The sequence below is a fragment of the Triticum dicoccoides genome, chromosome 5A (genome assembly GCF_002162155.2).
Source record: "Triticum dicoccoides isolate Atlit2015 ecotype Zavitan chromosome 5A, WEW_v2.0, whole genome shotgun sequence".
In the NCBI taxonomy this organism is placed as follows: Eukaryota; Viridiplantae; Streptophyta; class Magnoliopsida; order Poales; family Poaceae; genus Triticum; species Triticum dicoccoides.
The window spans coordinates 310,316,388-310,335,702 of NC_041388.1; the positions used below are offsets into that span (position 1 = coordinate 310,316,388).

At 46.7% G+C, this 19,315-nt stretch overlaps 1 protein-coding gene across 1 annotated transcript; it reads left to right on the forward strand.

Moving 5' to 3' along the window:
* The first annotated feature begins 592 nt into the window (after positions 1-592).
* On the forward strand, positions 593-3,632 carry LOC119297250. The gene is made up of 2 exons (XM_037575113.1): positions 593-1,918; positions 3,387-3,632. The coding sequence occupies exon 1, from the start codon at positions 678-680 to the stop codon at positions 1,902-1,904; it is 1,227 nt and encodes a 408-aa protein (XP_037431010.1). The 5' UTR covers positions 593-677; the 3' UTR covers positions 1,905-1,918; positions 3,387-3,632.
* The last annotated feature ends 15,683 nt before the right edge of the window (positions 3,633-19,315 follow it).

Genomic DNA, 19,315 nt, shown 5'->3' on the forward strand with positions numbered 1-19,315 from the left:
CGTCTGCCGCCGCCGCCGTTAAGACCTCTCGCCGACCTCATCGGGATGCAGCGAGGAGGAGCGCCTAGCTAGCTCGGGAGCCCGAATGGTGTCCGGCAGCACGAGCGACGGGCACGGTCCTGTCGCAGTTGTCGAGAGAGGTTGCCATCGTCAAAACCATCTCCTTGTATGCTCTACAATCTCACTCGCTCTCGGCAAGTCAACGAAGGGGGAAAATGGGACAATGCGAGGGGCCGCCAGTGTTTGTAGACAGTGGACGCAAGCGTGTCAATGCCGGGCACGTTCCTAGAGAACAGGTGGTTTTTTCTACCGAGAGTGCATCAAGATTTGTGTTTTTGATACAACGGCCGTCAGGTAGTTCGCTCGGAATGTCTAAAGAGCTGACAGTTCCTAGATAGCATTTTCCTTTATTATTAGGTATCAAAGGAATTTCCCCGCAACAAAAAGGTTTCGAAGAAATTAAGCAGACCATTTCGAATTTCATATTTCCAAAAGAGTTCACCCATGGTGACTGATGTGGTGAGTTCAAAAAGAAAAAGGCGAGCGGTGTGGTGGTAAACGCGACTCTCTGCTGCTTTTCCTTGCCAAAGCCTGGCCCAAACCAAACGTACTACCTGCCTCCGTCCTTTCACTATAAGCCAAGCCGAAGACACCTGGCCTCTCACTAGGTACAAACCATGGCCATGGCCGGATCGTCCACCACCCTCCCTCCGCCGCCGCAGCAGAAGGCGGTCGATGTCCTCCCCGTGGACAGCCTCCGCAACATTCTCCGTCGCCTCTCCCTCGCCGACCTTCTCCGTGCCGCCCTCGCCTGCCACCGCTGGCGCCGCGTCGCCGCACGCTGCCTCCCCCGCACCGCTCCTCTCCTCGGCCACTTCTTCCACCCCACCGCCACCGGTTTGCCGCCGCCCCTGCACTCGGCATCCAAGGACATCGTCATCGAGGCCCCCGCCGTCTTCGCTCCCCTCGACGCCTCCGCACCGAACCTCTCCCTCGACTTCGCTCCGGAGGCCTCCCGCTTCGTGCTCCACGACTGCCACCAAGGCCTGCTGCTTCTCGAACCGCTCGCGTCGCTTCCCAAGGGGATCCTCCCACGCCTCCTCGTCATCGACCCGGCCACCCGCTGCCGCGTGCTCCTCCCGCCGCCGCCGCGCGACACGGTGCCCGACGACCAGCGCTGGCGCAGCTGCAGGCACTACGTCGGCTCCGGGCTTCTCTCCCGCGCGCACCCGAGCAAGCTCTGCTTCGAGGTCGTCTGCATCTCCATCGACGGCGGGCACCCCCGCGCCTGGGTCGCGTCCGTCGACGACGGCCAGTGCCGCTGGCGCGCGCTCCCGCGGGCCACGGAGGTGGAGGTCAGCTTCGACCCCAGGTGGTTCGAGTCGCGCTGCGTGCACGCCGCCGGGAAGCTCTACTGGCACATCTGCAACTCCGGCCGCGTGCTCTCGCTGGACCCTTCCACACTGCACTTCTCTTACCTGCTGGCGCCGAAGGAGATGCCCAGGTTCGGCAAGTTCCGCATCGGGGAGACGCCGGACGACGGGCGGCTGTGCATCGCGACCGTGGAGGACCAGCTGCTGCGGGTGTGGGTGCGTGGGGAGACCAGGTGGAGCGACGATGGGTGGTATCTGGAGAGGGAGATGAATCTCACCAAGGTGTACGACACGGTGCCGGGCCTGCCCAAGGACAAGTGCCTCAGGATCTTCAGTGTTTGGCTCAGCGACATGGACGCGGGGCGTACCGGCAAGCTGTTCATCAGAACGATGGGGTATGGGCGCTACTCCTTACATCTGGACACCGCCAAGATCGAGCGCATGCACACCAAACATGGCAAGGAGTACGGCCACCCGATGTGCGCCTACTTCCTCGCGTGGCCACCTGCCTTCCTCGCTCCAGACAACTGACTTTCTGATGATTGGTAAAACCTTCTTCCCTACTACCCAACGGATGTGGCTTGACCTTGTGCTTAATTCTCCAGATCATTTTCCTATGTGGTGTGCCTTGAATTGTTTGTTGCATGTTCATGTGTATGCGTTGGTACTTGGTAGCACATATGTGTCCATTTGTTCTAAGTTGATAGAAGTCACAGTGCTCAAAGTGGTAATTAATGAATGTGCAGCAATCATTCCTCTAGGTATGAGAATGAGATACTCCTATATGCTCGTGGTCAAAATTTCTGTTTTAGAATTTGCAGTCATAATTTTTGTCTAAATTCCTCTAGGTTTGAGATATATGCTAGTGGTAGAAGCCGTAATTGCATACTGTACTTTCTTCCTCTATCTGGCTCATAGTTTATCGCTACACTGCAGTACTATACACATGTTTTCATCCCTATCCCGATCGGTCACATTTTGCATTTCAAAGCATTCACTATTATGGGACCAATTATGGTGATGGAGTTTGGTTAAATCTTCGGTTCATTTTAGTTACTCATGTTACCCCGGGCAGACAACTTGTTCTTGTTTCATGCTAGCTACTGTACTTAATTAGCTTACAGGCTATCTCTAGAATTGCAAAATGCTGGGTTGCTTACTGTATCATTTTTTAAGCTGTTACTATATAATTTTGAACAGAGCAGTGATTAAATTTTAAGTGATTAAAGGTAAAGTCTGTTACATAAATTGGAATTTTATGAATTTGATATGCTCTGTTCAATGTTTGAAATTGGACATTTTATCTTGTGTTTTATCTGCGCCAACAAATAAAATCTTCCGTGTTATAAGTGTTGTACCTGGGAATAAATTATTCACTGATCACCTTGCACATTTTGGATTCATGTGTATGAAATCTGCCAATCGTTGAGAGTTATACAACCTATCATGTTTTATGGTTGCAACATGATTGTTAACTCCGGCTATTCTTTAAAAATACCTGTGCTTCAATTAATGTTGTTCATCATCTCATTAGCGCTTAAATTGTTTTTCTCATGGAAGTACCTTATCTTTTCAATTTTTGATTGCTTGAAATTATTAAATGCTGTTTAGTTGTACTGGTAATATGGTTTAATGTTCTGCATAGCGATATACTGGCAATATGGTTTTTTTAGAACGAAATAATATGTTTTTTTCAGTTTAACAAACAGACCAATTGACTCAAATACTCTTTTCGCAATACTCAGCATTTTCTGTAAGAAGTCTCAGCATTTTTCAGTTCATCTGAAATCACGCAAACTCTCCGAAAACTATTTCTGATAATCTTTTATCGAAAAAGTTGACCACTCATGCATGTTTCAGTTTTATTGCACCATCTACATAATCTTAAATTTCTTTTTTGCTTATCAGTTTAGCTTTTATCTGATCTACCGCCTTCCAATATGTTCATGGCATGATAATGGTTCGATCCCCAGCAAATTTGTGTGGCTTATATCTGCAATTTATGTGAACCAGGTTCCTGACTTCCGAGATGTGGAATCAGCACAGTTTTTGTTTGAAGTCAGCTCACATCATATCACCCCTAGGCTCACTGATGCCATCTGCAGCTTCACTCAGCGCAAGGACGAAGAAGCGCTCCTGTTACCTTATTTATTAGACTATCTAAGCAATGTCGCCAGCTCCTATATATGTAATTTATCTAAGTGTCTTTTGGACCTGATGATATTCTCAAAACTGCCATCTGAGCATCCTTGATATTCTCGTACGTGTTGCATGCGTGCAATATTTATCTCACTTTTGACCATTTTTGTGTCATGTACCCACAGCCAGATTTGACCATATTCGTATGCGTAGGGACAGGCCCAAGTCTTCAAACTAAAGTCTAAAACTAGGTAGTTGGAAATTGTAGGTTAGTTTCAAATTTTCAATGCTGCTCCTGATCACATTTGTGTAGCTCATCTTCTGCGTACATCTAGTCTGTAGCAAACAGCAGATCACAAATTACTAACTTAGAAGTGAAATCATACAGATAGAACCCCTGCAAAAATGATTCTGAAACTCCAAGCCTTCAACGTTGGGAAGAAGACTGTAGCAAACTGCAGATCACAAAGTACTACTCCAGTTTTTTTCCCAGCGTTGGGAAGAGTACTACTACTCGCTCCATTCCGAATTACTCCCTCCATTCTAAATTACTTGTCTTTGATCCGTATCTAGACTCATTTTAGTGCTAGATACATCCGTATTTAGACAAATCTAAGACAAGTAATTCGGAATGGAGGGAGTACTTGTCTTAGATTTGTCTAGATACGGATAGTCTAGATGCATCCGTATCTAAACAAATCCAAGACAAGTAATTCAAAACGGAGGGAGTACTTAGGAACCAAAGGGAGACGGTTTCATTTATTAATATAAAATATCGTAGAACAATTGTTCTACGGTCTCTTCCTAAAAAAAAAGGAGACGGTTTCGTACTTGGTGTAAGTTGGGATATCGTCACTTTTCCTAGCCAGCACCGTAAGCTGCTGTGCAAGCCAAAGCTGAGCAAAAGCAAATGATCTGCTGTCCCCGTGCTGCAGAGGATGACCAAAAAGCAAAGGTGGACAGGACAGAGCAGTTGAGGGTGTCTACCCTCGTGAAGATGCCACGGTAACAAGGGGAGGCGGAGAGCAGCGCGCAGTCGTAGGGCATGGTCAATGCTTCAGCATGGACAGATACTCCAACACGCCACTTGATTCGGATAGCTGAGCTTAGCAAAAGGTGTAAGGCCAACTCCACCGCGCGACCCTATCCTGTCCGCCCCCGTCCGTTTGGAGTAAAACGGACGAATAGCGTGGCCCAGCGCATGGCCTCAAACGGACAAATGTCCGGATTCCGTCCGTTTTCGACCCATTCCCGGCCCAAACTTGCGCTTGGTTTGGGATGAAACAGACGCACGCCCTTGTCCCCCCCTCCCGTGGCCCGCCTGTCCGGGACACTAGCAGTCCCTCCGCTCCCAACACTTTCACCCTCTCTCTCGCCCCGCCCCGCCGCCGGCCGCCGCTATTCTCCGGCTGCCTCCTCACCGCGCAGCCTCCGACCGTCCCTACCAAACCACTTTTCGACATGGCCGCCACCACGCCCGTGCTGTGGCCGTAGTTTTGGCCGTCGATCGGAGGTTTGGCCGTCGCGGTCTTTGCCGGCCGCAGAGGGGACAGGACCGCCGGCGACGCACCACGGCGTCCTCGGCAGTTTTCGACGAGAGCTCCACAGCGGCCAGTAGTCGGCCGGCAACCACCCCTGCTGCGTCGAGGTGATCATCGCGGCCTCTTCGCCATCACGCCCGCAAGGTGTTCGTCATTTTGCCCACAAAGGTATGGATAGTGGAGACGAGTTTTTCTTCCATCACTTCCTTTGTTCATCGGACGATTCGTCGTCGGATGATGAAGATATTGTGGTGGCTGCACTGGTCGTTCACGACCACATTCAAAGGCAGCTTCCTCGGTACAGGGGGTCACTCCCTTGCCGTGCTCCCAACTTGAACCGCAACACGAAGAGAGGCCACGCCCTGCTCTATGCTGATTACTTTGCCAACACCCCTCTCTTCAAGCCGGATAAATTCCGTCGCCATTTTGGAATGGCTAGGCATGTGTTCAATCATATCCGAGAGGGAGTGGTTGCTCATGACCCATACTTCGAGTGCAAGACGGATGCCCTTGGCAAGCTTGGATTCTCCTCTTACCAGAAATGCACCGCGGCCATCCACATGCTTGCATATGGAATTCCAGGCGATCTGGTGGATGAGTATGTGCGTATGAGTGAGACAACATGTCTGATGTTAATGTACAAGTTTTTGCCAGGCTGTGATCGAGGTGTTTGGCCCAGAGTACTTGAGGCAGCCAACCGCTGCTGATACAGAGAGATTGTTGGCGACCAACGCATCTAGAGGCTTTCCAGGTATGCTTGGCAGCATAGATTGTATGCACTGGGAGTGGAAGAACTGTCCATTTGCTTGGTAGGGCCAGTACAAAGGGCATGTCAAGGCGTGCACTATCATATTAGAAGCGGTGGCACCACAGGATCTTTGGATATGGCATTATTTCTTCGGCATGGCAGGTTCTCACAATGATATCAACATGCTGCAGCGTTCTCCAGTCTTCGCGAGGCTTGCAGAAGGCTACTCCCCATCTGTCAACTTTGAGATCAACGACCACCATTACAATAAGGGATACTATCTAGCAGATGGTATATATCCTCAGTGGTCAACTTTTGTGAAGACAATCTCGAAACCCCAAGGTAAGAAGAGAAAGAGATTTGCCCAAATGCAAGAGAGTGTTAGAAAGGATGTGGAACGTGCTTTTGGTGTGCTTCAATCCCGGTGGGGTATCATTCGAAACCCTGCACTGTCATGGGATGAAAGGAAGCTTTGAGAGGTAATGACTGCTTGTGTGATCATGCACAACATGATCGTCGAGGACGAGCGTGATGAGAATATCTTCGACCAAGGATTTGACTATCAAGGTGAAAATATTGAGCCCTGCACCAAGACCCGGCCACATTTGAACAGTTTGTCCAATTCCACCGTGAGATGCGTGATTGGCACACTCATTTGAATCTTCAAAATGACTTGGTTGAGCACGTGTGGGATCACATTGGCAACCAATAGATGTATTGGTCCATTTTATGTTTAGTCAAGAAAATTTCGATTTGGTTGTAAAACTATTTTATTAAAGACAATTTTAATTGGGTTGTAAAACTATTTTAATTTTCAGACAAATATTTGGGTTGGAAACTAGTTTTGATGAAAATTTGGGCATTTTTGGCCCCGACGGACAGGATGGGGCAAAAGGATGCGTCCACGCGCTGGGCGCACGGCCACCGCATCCCAGGACACGCCCGGACACGACCCAAAATCCCTACCCAAACGGACAGAATCCGGACAAAACGGACGTCCGTTTGGGGTCGCGCGGTGGAGTTGGCCTAACTTGCAGAGATAGATGGGATCCTGCAGAAGAGGCCGGCTCTCCCTTAACAAAAGTGCAGACGCTTCCCATGAGGGAAGGTTGGACATCACTGTGCTAACTTTAACAGGACAAGCTTACTCTATGGTGAATAGAAAAAGGCTGCCAACCCTGAGGACAATATCGCTGCTTCTGTTGGACCAAGGTAGAATTAAATAATGGCTTTAGTTACTTTTATCTACGTGAAACATTGGGGTAGTGGTGTGATGCTGCTCCCATTGTACATGCCCTAAAAAGCGTTGATTCTCCCAGGAAACCGCAACGCATATTCTCTTCTAGTACAGGTTCTCCTAATGTGTCTGGGTACAGGTTGCTGCGTGGATTGGCCTACATGGTGATGTGGTGAGGAGCTGGAGATTTGAGGTTTCGGTTAGAGAATGGTGGATTAAAAATGTGATTGAGCCTAGAAACCAGAGAAAGGCAATCGCCTCCTTGTTCATGTTAATGTCTTGGAAGTTGGAAAGAGCGCAACGCGAGGGTCTTTCGCAACACCGCGGCTACTATGATGATGGTCGTCGTGAAGATCAAAGAGGAGGTCCATCTTTGGGCTTTGGCAGGCGCCACCCACTTGAGTATTGTAATACCGTGAAAGTAATTCTTTGTTGCCCGTTTTGCTGCTATTTGTCTAAAACCTTCCTCCTTAATCAATAAAAATGGCAAATCTTTTGCCATGTTTAAAAAAAAGCGCTGATTATTGTAAGTTGCTGCAGCTACTTGGCTCGCTACGCTGCCTGACCAAGAGGGCTGGGGCTGAACCCGTATGATTCAGCGTTCAGTTTTATTTTCATTATGCTAGCCATTTCTAGGTTTGCCTGAAGTGGCACAATCTATCTAATCAAAATGCCTACCCAGTAAGGCCCTGTTCGGTAATGGTTCACTCCCGAAATCTGCGGAGTGGCTAAATGGCAACTCCACCATTTTAAACTACAACCCCGCCAACTCCACTTCGGGAGTTGTGGAGTGGAGCATTGCCGAACAGCCCCTAAGACTGGAACATTGAGTAGGTCCCGGTTTTGAAATTCTAAACAAAAATCACTCTTGTTTAATGTTCTGGTTAGCAGACTAGTCGGGTTCTTTTCTACTTGGTGCAAGTCTCGTTCACTTGTGTGCCAGCACCCGCTACTCTCGTAGAAAAAGCTTTTTTTTTGCGGGTAGAAAAAGCTGAGAGAAAAAACAAGGCGTTCCAGTCTCCATGCGAGCAATCATATGATTAAGCAACAAGGCCAGGCTCATCCTCATCCTTCCAACACAAATTCACAAAGCATATGCCATGTCTGCTCATGACACTCTTGGCGAGAAGACCACAAATAGTGTGTATAAAAGTAAAAATATTTGTAAGCGGTATAATGGTGTTCAAAATGCCTATACAGCAAGCAACAAATCTCGAGATGGGATCGGAGGCCTCCGGATTCTCAGGCCCTTAAGTCTCATGGAGAAGATGAGCTAGCGCATCTTGTCCCGATTCATGCGCGCAAGATGGCAAGTAACAACACGATGACGTCTGGGGTTGACTGTGACAAGGGATCGCAATGGGCAGAGAAAGCCAACGAACATAAGGATGGAGAAGGTCATGAAGATCCAAAAGGAGGCCTCTCCAACCCCGACCGCCACACCTTCCATTGCCCCTCATTCGCTATATCCAATGCTCGCGCTTTCGGTGGCTCCCGTTGCCACTTCAGCGTTGGGCATAGCTCCCCTTCCGGCGATAGCGGCCCCATCTTATGACATGTTCTCGTCTTTGGATCATGTCACGGCATCCTCGGGATTGTTCCAACATAGGCCAGGGCGAAATCCCTACTCATTTGCTGATGCTGGCAGCGGCGACACCTGCGGGTGTCATCCCCTTTCAGGAGGCGCTGCCACAACGTTTTCTCCTTTCCCCTACTCAAGCACCGAGGGAAACCCCAGGCCCAGTTCCTTGGACCGAACGACGACAACATCATCGCGTCGTTCCTCTTCCCGGAGGCATCATCTTGCTTGCTCGTAGCGTGTTTGCTATTGGATGTCGAGTTTCGGTCCATCGTCTTGGTTAGGGTTGTTTCTCTTAGATAGGGTAGTCTAGTGTTGTGTTGTAGCTTCTATTTGGGACTAGCATCCCATGTTTGTCTGCTCTGGGCACCATGTTTATTCAACCTTTGGTTGTGCCATGCGATATACCCCCTCCCTCATATGTTCACACTTCAACTTCTTCTATTAATGAAAAAATACACAAGCATTGCGTATTCATAAAAAAAGGTGTCCATGTGTCCGCGAAGAAGGTTGACATGTCATGGGAGGGGGGTTTGGGAGAGCCTCCAGCACCTAAATTTGTGGGAGGACGAAGAAGAAAATGTTGTTTTGGACGAGAATCTAGAAAAGGGTGTAGATCCCTTGGCGGTCGCAAAGGTTCCTCCCAAGGGTATTGTCTCGGCTTCAAGGCCTTTGAAGCTCCTTCATTCAGATCTCTCTGGGCCTCCATCCTATGATAGTGTCATTGTCGATGACTACTCAAGATACGAGTATTCTTTCTTTCATCCAAGGATGAGAAACACTCATGAACTCAAGCAGGCTCAATACAAGTTCAATGGAGACATCTTGGCAATTAGAAGTGACAATAGAAAAACCCCAGCATTGATGGCTCAATATTTGTCACTTTTATAAGAGGGTTTTGATGTGGTTTTACTGGGGGTTTTCACATATCTCGCATTTTCTAGCACTAATCCTTCGAGAAAGAAGAAACTTGTTTTTCCTATTATAGTGCAAAAATATATATTTCTGAAAGGAAACCAATCAAGATCCCGTTAAATGGAGCAACTTCCCTTTTGGTCAAGATCACAACAGACTGTCCAAAGCGCAAGACGGTGTATGGTACGAGTGCACACGCTTGTACAATATACCGCCGCCACCACCTCATCGAGAGGAACGACTTTCGTGAAAGGTGACGATGCGCGTCAGAAATGGTTCCAAGGTTAATGTGATCGCCGTCGGCACGCTACCTCTGCATCTATCGTCGGGATTAATTTTAGACCTGAATAATTGTTATTTGGTGCCAGCGTTGAGCATGAACATTATATCTAGATCTTGTTTGATGCGAGACGGTTATTCATTTAAATCAGAGAATAATGGTTGTTCTATTTATATGAGTAATATCTTTTATGGTCATGCACCCTTGATGAGTGGTCTACTTTTATTAAATCTCGATCGTAGTGATACACATATTCATAATATTGAAGCCAAAAGATGCAAAGTTAACAATGATAGTTGAAAGTGCTAGTTATCGACTAGAGGGGGGTGAATAGGCGATTTTTATGGAAGTCTTCAAAACATGGGTGTTTCGAAGACAAACGATAGAAATGAACCTATTAACATGCAGCGGAAGGTAGACTATACTAGGCAAGCCATAGTCAAGTATACAATGAAGTGAAAGCACGAAGACTAATAGCAGCTAGGCAGTATGGATCAGGATGAAAGATAGTATGAAGCCAATCAGAACAACCAGTCGCACAGTGGAGACAAACAGATAATGCAAGCAGGCAATGACTTCACAAGGACCAACTGTAAATAAAGAGAAGGAAAGGATAGAACCAGTTGCTTGGTGAAGACAAGGGATTTGTTGGACCAGTTCCAGTCGCTGTGACAACTGTACGTCTGGTTAGGGAGGCTGAGATTTAACTCAGAAGACCGTGTCTTCACCTTATTCCCCTTGAGCTAAGGACACACAGTCCTCACCCAATCACTCACGTAAGTCTTCAAGGTAGACTTTCAAACCTTCACAGACTTCGTTCACCGTCGATCCACAATGACTCTTGGATGCTCAGAACGCGACGCCTAACCGGCTGGAGGATTCACAGTCCTCAAGTGTAACAAGTCTTCAGATCACATAGACAAGAAGACTTTAGTGATGCCTAACACTCTTTGGCTCTGGGTGTTTAGGGCTTTGTCCTCGCAAGGATTTCTCTCTCAAAGGCTTCGGAGGTGGGTTGCTCTCAAACGACAAAAGCTGTGCACTAGCTCTGAGCAGCCACCAATTTATGGTGTAGGGGGTGGGCTATTTATAGCCACTAGGCAACCCGACCTGATTTGTCCGAAATGACCCTGGGTCACTAAGGAACTGACACGTGTTCCAACGGTCAGATTTCAAACACACGCGGCAGCTTGACTTGGGCTACAAGTAAAGCTGACTTATCCAGCTCTGGATAAGATTTGCTCACATTGTCTTCGCTCGAAGACTTAGGATTTGGTTGAGCATCACTTTAGTCATTCTGACTATGTTCACTTGGACCCCACTTAACAGTACGGTGGTTCCTATGACTCAACAAACAAGAAGATGAAACTACGAAACAACTATGTCTTCGTGCTCCAAAGCCTTCATGCGATGTCTTCTCATGTTATAGTCTTCAATGTGAATATCTTCACATACCACCATTGTCTTCAATGTCTTCACACATTTTTAGGGGTCATCTCCGGTAGGTAAACCGAATCAATGAGGGACTACTACCTGTGTTATCCTGCAATTCTCACAAACACATTAGTCCCTCAACCAGGTTTGTCGTCAATACTCCAAAACCAACTAGGGGTGGTGAGGTAGCATCATCTTGGTCAGCAATGACTCTGGCATTAACAATTGCAGCTGACGAAGAATAGTCAGAGTCTTCGAGTGAGGGAGTCCGACGCAAGTGAGCATTCTGGGGAGGAGTTGAATCAAACTTGAATCTCTCAGCGAAGCCATCCTGGTGAAGATCATCTTCAGAGCTCAGCAGAGTCAGACTCTTCCACGATCGGCGACAGGTTTCATGTGTAACAAAGGCATTCTTGGTGGAAAGGTTGCGAATGCGATTGACATCCACCAAGAGGCTTTGCATTTGACGCTTAAGCCAGTCATGATGCTTATCCTGTTTCTGATGTAGAGCGACGAGAAGCTCTAGGTCATTGAGAACACGAGATCTCTTCCGAGGCCTTTGGGCAATGGTGCTTTCAGTGGCTTCAGTTTGGGTGCGAGGGGCACATGTATTGCCAGCCAAGGGATAAACACGAGAAACGGCCTGAACTCCTTCAATGGGCTGTGAGAAGATTTGGTGATCAGCATTGTGAAGAGTAACAGGCTCTTTGGCAGGCTCTGGGTAGATGGCTTCAACAGATAGATCAACCTCTGGCAAGAATATGAGATGATTGCATGCAGAAGGCTGATAGTTGATTGCAAAGTGAAGCTTTATAAGGCGCATTACCCATGGAGCGTAGAATTTCAGACCAAAGATGTCGGAGCCAGATGCAGCCAACTTCCTGATGAAAAAGTCTTGAGCATTGAAGCTGATGCCATCGAAGATATAGAAAACCAAAGTCTTCATTGCTCCTTCAAGCTTCGTTGTAGAGGAATGTCCTTTGACAGGCCATAGAGTTCGCCTGATGATGTGATAAATGGTGCGGGGCAGATACTCTAGGTCTTCAACAAAGAATTCCGTTGGGTATTCAGCGTCACGTGGCAGCGGCTTCATCATGCTCAGCATTTGGCTCAAATTAGGCTTTGGCTTATGGAATATGCTCTCCAAAGCATTCTAGTGTAGTTGACAACCTGGTTCATAATGTTCGCCAGGAGTGGGTAGGGCTGTAAGCTCAATGATGTCTTGGGCTTTAGCTTCATGATGTACATCGCCCGTCATCCACTCAAGGATCCATGTCTTCGGATCCCCGTTGTAGCCACGAATGTGGAGGGTAGCATAGAATTGAAGAAGAAGTTCTTCATTCCAATGTTCTTTTGCAGTCACAAATGGGAGAAGACCAGCATCTTTGAAGCAGTCAAGGGCTTCTTCTAGGCAAGGCAGGCCAGCCATGGCTTCGCTGTCTAGACGCATATGAGGGAAATTGCGCCCCTGATTGTATAAGATGTAGGAGTAGTAATTGCGTTGCTGATAACTCCAGAATCGATCTAATGAAATTCTTGGCCTTGTGTAGGGGTTCTTGGTACTGTCAAAGAATGTGTTGTGTGCCTTGAAGCCATTGACATTAAAGGATCCTGGTGAAGTTGCAGTACCTGGGAACCTTGGCAGTCTTGGCTTAGGCTTCTGGACCTGAGGCCTGTGCTCTACATGATAATCAAATTGCGGACCAGCATCAGGTGGAGGAACCAGAATGGGCCATCTGATAGTAACCAGCTAACCACGATCAAATGCTTGCTCGATAGTGTGTGGCCTTGGAGGCGGTATAGGAGCACTCGCAGTGGCAATGGTATTGGCTTCAGGATGCAGATTTGCATCAGGTGCAACATTGGCTTTAGGTTTAGGAACGTTTGGTACCTCATTATCTTCAGGCGCCACATTAGCTTCAGCCATGACGACGTCATTGGCTTCAGTTGAGTTGTTTGTGGCCGCCTCAGTATTGTTAACCTCCAGTTAAGGGTCGGACACGTTCTCCGCGAGAACAACTTCAGGGTTGGTTGGGGGTGTAGCAACACGTTCTTCTTCAGCTCTTGGCTCTTCTTGTTCATCGGCTAATGCAGCCAGAATGTCTTCAGCAGCTTTGGCTTCAGACTCGTGGATGTTCGCAGTAGGAGAGGCTTCAAGAAATACTTGGTGTGATACTGAGTGGTGTTCTTCTCCTTCTGGAACGCTTGACAGAGGGACTTGCGGCCTTGGTCCTTTGCGAAGCCTGTGAAGTGCGGGAGACGCCTTTGGAGAGGGAGTTGGCTGGGCCACAAAGTCATCGTCTTCAAGCACCAAAGTGGTGACTTGAGGTGGGGGAGTACTTGGTGATTCTTCTTGGCTGGGGGAGTCTTGAGGGTGATCAGCCCATGAATCATCATGAGCAATTGGCGTCAAAGGACGACCAATGTTGATGAGTTCGTTGTTCCTGAGCATAGGCGATGATACCATATTGTGCTCGATCTGAGGAAGGACATCATCATCTTCAATATTGTCGTGCTGACCAATGTCTTCAGCTGCGGTGGGGTCAACAGCGGGATCTTCTTCAGCTTCAGTAGCTTCTTTGGTAGCAGGCTCATGAACTATCAACTGACGCTCATGTTGTTCAGACGCAGGATGAGCCACTGAGATTGGCTCGACGACAAGGGGCTCTGTGGGAGCAGCCCGATCTTTCTTCTTGGTTTTTCGCTTTTTCGTCGGTGGAGCGTCGTCAGTGGTGTGCTTGGTCTTGCGCTTGCGGGCTTCGGCCTCAGCTAACCTTGTTTTCTTGAGCTCCGAAGCCACTGTGGGGACCTTAGGCTTTGAGCCTATCATACTGGCAGGGAAGACAATGCGAGGTTCCCCCTGCCTAGATGCTTCAGCTTGGGCCACAACATGCTTCTTCTTCATCTTGGCACCATTCTGGGGTCGATGTCAGGTCGCCCAGAGCCTTGCGATTTTCAGCTTTCACTACAAAAAAAATACACTTCCGTGATGATACGTGTTTGTCACAGTAGATCGCGTTTTTTGTCATGCATGTACATCCATGACGATTTTATGGCAAAATCAAGATAGTCATACCTGTGCTGTCGTAAAAGTGTTCCATGACATTACCAAAATTATCATCACGGAAGTGTCCACTTCCATGACGATAAATCACGCGTCACAGAAGTGCTTTTGTCAAGGGTGACCGACACGTGGCATCCATCGTAACGAAATGCCGTTAAGCTATCGGGTCAGATTTTGGATCCGATAACCCGTTAACGACCCTGACTAATGGGAAATTTCCACGTGTAAAATTCTGATTGGCCGAAGGTAACACCTGTCAGCTCGTCAGTGAGCCAGATGTCGCCCGTCCATTGGAGCAGACCTGCCTATGATACGTCGACATGTGGTTGGGCCCAACAGAGGCCCATATAGGTTAAAAAGGCCAACCCAGTCAAAGGCCCGTAGAACTTAATCAGGTACTAGTGGGCCAGCCCAATAACGGCCTGCTTAATAAAGGCCCATTTACGGCCCGAAGCCAGATCTGGCCCATTAATTTTTCGCCCAATATTTGGGCCCATTTACGGCCCAAAGCCAGATCTGGCCCGTTAATTGTTCGCCGAATATTTGGCCCAACTACAGCCCAGTGACTTTCGACCTGTTAGAGGCCTGATGTAGACATGTGCCCATTTCAGCCCGGTGTGACTTTCGGCCTGGGAATGGCTCGTGCTGCCCATGGGCCATATATGGTCCGACGGGACATCGGGCCCACTAACGGCTCGTGCTAAAGGTGGCAATAGTTAAGCCCAACGTGACTTTGGGCATGTTAAAGGCCTGTCGTGTAATTTGGCCCGTTGATGCCTGTGCTAAGCTTTCGGCCTCTTAAAGGCCCATGATATCAGTGGGCCAACTAAGGCCCAAGATATGTTTCGGCCTGGTAATGGCCCGTGAGCTAACTGGGCCCAAAATGGCCCGGTCTACATTTCAGCCTGCTGAAGGCCCGTTGACGACTAGTGAAAATTGAGGCCCAACATGCACTTTGGCCTGCTAAAGGCCCATGGTTTCATCTCGTCCGTAACAGGCCAGTATAATATTCAGCCTATTAATGGCCCAATGCTACCTGGGACAAACTAAGCGCTGGGTCGACAAAAGGCCCAACTAAAATATAGGCTGGTGTAAGTTTGGGCCAGGCACAATGTGTGAAGGCCCCAATCATTCGGGCCCAAGAAAGACGCAGGCCGGACCAATTGTGGCCTGCTAAAAACCTGGCCCGTTAGAGTCGAATGTTTTGGTCCGGTCGACTACATCTGATTTTTTTCAGATAGCGAATGATGGCAGTAACTAGTAGGAATTAAGAACAAACCTACTCTATACAATAAAGAAATTATGGCATAGTAACTAAGAATAAACCTACACTATACAATAAAGGATTTAAGGTATATTACATCCACTGGGCATCGAAGTTCGCCACCAGTGATCATAAAGCGCAACGAAGAAGCAGATTACAAAAACTGGGCACCATTGCAGCGTAACAAAATAATACTGAACCGAGACCACTTCCAAGACAGTTCAAGAAAGGTTAGCCTTGCGGGGGAACTGCTGCGCAAGCTGCTGAGCAAGGCTGTGAGACCGGCCTAGCATGTCGGCCATAGCTTCCAGGTGTAGCTGTTTAGCGATGAGGTTCTCATTGGTGTTCCCCGCAATCTTTCTTAGAGATAGGACTTCAAGTCGAAGTTGAGTTGCAGAATGCCTTTCTGCTAGAACTTGGGACTGAAGAAGTTGAACTGATTCAGACAACGAATTCTGTGAGCTTGTCTGACTGTTAGTCTCAAGTAACTTGAACACTGCATCAAGACAAGACTTTGGGGTTGTCTCGCTATCTTGAAGATGTTTTGCCTTCTTTGCTGCAATATATGCTGGGTTTGTCTCATAGCCTTCAGCAGACTTGTGCATGCCATCAGGCATATCACCCTGAAACAAAGCAGAGAGATGACAGGTTTTGCACGTGTATAAACAAAGATGATAACTGTTCTGTCAATTCTATCCAATTTCAAATTAGAAAATAAAGAGTAGGTTCAAAATATCAATAGCATAATTTGGCATTGTTCATAATGCGGGGAGCTTCACCACACTACTGAATTACCATGTCAACATAACAAGCATAGATGAAGGGCAAAGAAAATCATTGTATCTATTTTGGATAATGTGCATGGCATGTTGTTCATATCATCAGCCACATCAGTAAGATAAAACAGGAGATGACAAGGTGCAAACGTGGGCTGCTTCACCACACATTGGATTATAGATCCACAAAAATAAGCATACATATAGGGAGTATTAAGTAATGTGCATGGTATGAATAAGGAATTTGGTTTTACGAGTAAAACTTAGAACTTACGGTTCTTACGAACATGGATTTTGGTAGAAACAACAAACTAAACAGCAGTAAACGATAGGGAGTATGAGCAAATTAAACAGCAGTTGAGGATAAAGGCTTTAGAAGGACCGACTTACATTAACAGTTAACACCGGCTTTATAATGCCCTTCTCCATGTCAAGGGAAGGATAAGTCAAGAATTTCAGCATAGAATCTTCTTCATAAGCATTGCCTGTACTCTACATTTTGTAGAGAGTAATTATAGATATGATAATACTGGAAGGGATAGAGGATAATGAAGATAAGATGCAGATTGATGCTACATAATCAACTACCAATCCCTGGAAGTACAAGCGTTACAGGACAAAATGTACTGACAAGAGCAATGGGCTACACTTCTGCACTGGCATTGTCTGTGTATTCTACTATTTGGTAAGATTAAATATAGATCTGATCTTTTTTAGTAAATGGTGGGCGAGGGAGATAAGATGCAGAATGCTACAAAATGAACCAATCCCTCTTCCCATAATACAAGAGTGTTTTGAACACTGGTGTACTGTACAAAACGTTCTTATATTATGGGACGGAGGGAGTAGATGTTAATGTAAGTACAGTGATAGACCACGTTCAGTCCTTACAAGAGGACTGCAGAGCTAAACCTCTTCAAAAGCATTGGGTTGATTCTAAATTTATGTAAGAGTCCATACGGATCTTATAATGTCCACCAAATGGATGATTACGAGGCTAACATGTGCAGTGATGCTACATAATCAAACAGCTATGAAAGTTAGTATGGTCATACAGGGCAAGAGGTACTCACAAGAGCAATGCAGTGTGCAGTATAGTTGCGAGATTCTGTGGTCCCTTGAGAACGAATGTTCTTCTGCTAACAGTTTTCGTACAAGTGAGACATTAAGGCAAATGCAGAAATGTAGTTCAAATTGTGATGTGATATCATAGACAGTACCTTACGCTGCAGCCGAGACCAATGTGTAACAAGATTATTCCAGTCACCGTCGGATAAATGTAGCACCAGAGACTTTACAGAAATTTCGTTCAGAGGCTTGCCATCGAAGTGTGCTTGCCTCAGGTAGGAACGATACTTCATCAACGAGTGCTTGAAAAGCGCAACCAACCCTTGCTCGTCATCACAATCCAGTTTGCTCCTCGCCTATTTAAAAGAATGAAATCTTGTGTCTTCTGTCAGCAAAAACATATGTAGTAATGACCATGAATAACATTAGTACATATGCGTAAGTTGCGGAGGAAGACTGGAAATTGTTTTGTGTCTGCGGTATAATCTTTCCATGAAGCAAAGATGCGCGCAAAGTTCCTGACAACAACATAAGCTTCGTCTTCTAAACTGGGAAGAAATGGAACAAGGGTCCTATTTGCTGCAATTGGGGCTCTCTCTAGTTCGAAAAGGGATTTGGCAGCTGGATTTGGTGTACTCTTTGCTGGAATGGGGGTTTTGCGCCGTACAACTGGTGCTATGTCAACTGGCATAATCATAATGTTTGCTGCAGTTGGGGTCTGCTTAGTTGGGGCATCATAAATGACCAGTGTAGTAGGGCTAGAGTCTGCTAGAGTTGGGGTATTTTGTGGGCCAGGTGATATTGCAACTACACCTAATGGGCTATTTGATTTATCAGGTGCCACTACCTTTTCCAAATACTTTGCTTGTGCTCCTCCACGATCAGCAATCACCCTCTTCCTTTTGAACGTCTGATACACAAGAACAACATTTGAATGGATAAATATGGTATGATGACAGATGGAATATGTAGTGAAAATGGATAGGCAGGGTGTATTCACATACACGATGTGTAAACTAAGCTAATGGTAGTTCAACAAAGTAGAAGCAATGCAAAGCATCAGTTGCAAGATATGTGCGAGCAATGTAACCTTGGAAAGTTAGAGCAAGTACCTTGATGGGTGAATAAGATAGGGCATCTTCCTCTGACTCCTCCACTAGGGAGCTACATTGACTTAGGTCTCCCTCTAGCTCAGAATCACTGTTAGGATCATATTCTGAGCATGAATCTGTAGGTGGAGAGTGTTTGCATTGCATTGCATCCAGACTTGATTTCAGTCCCTTAATGCCAAGTTTGACAGCCATGACATTGTTCTGCTTTATTCTTTTCATGCGCGCAAGCTCATAATCATTATGATGCTGTTCAGAATCTGAGATTCATGAAAACATAAAAAGTAGTCAGATTATCTATGGAATGCATTGAGGATTCAACTCGGAGAGTGTCTCCCTATAAACCCATGCATATGCAAAGTTCACCTCCCCAACCGTGCTGACCAGACCACACACAGAAATACAAACCCCTTATGTCTCTATAACAGGCAGGCACGCATTTCAAAACTTAAGTAGGAACATTAGAATCATATGAAATTTGTATTTGAACAAATAACTAAGCAATTATGAGCGGCGTAATGTTTAGCTTCAAGGGTGGAGTGTTGGTAGTGCGACACAAAGCAAGTAGGCAGATTGTATTCCATGTAAAAGATCGAAACCTATGTAAAAGCTGGAAATGACACTTTCTTTCTATACAATGTAGTGTTCGTTACCCACACATGATGGAAGAGATCACATAGAGAAATACTATTCACTCATGTCTACGGTTCCAGTATTTAGAAACATGGTGGTCCACCCTAAAAGAATATTGACAACAAATATGACAAGGCAAGCATAGATGTTGTGAA

Excerpts from the sequence above, each read along its gene's own strand:
- LOC119297250 (XM_037575113.1), top strand. The coding sequence starts at position 678 with ATGGCCATGGCCGGATCGTCCACCACCCTCCCTCCGCCGCCGCAGCAG.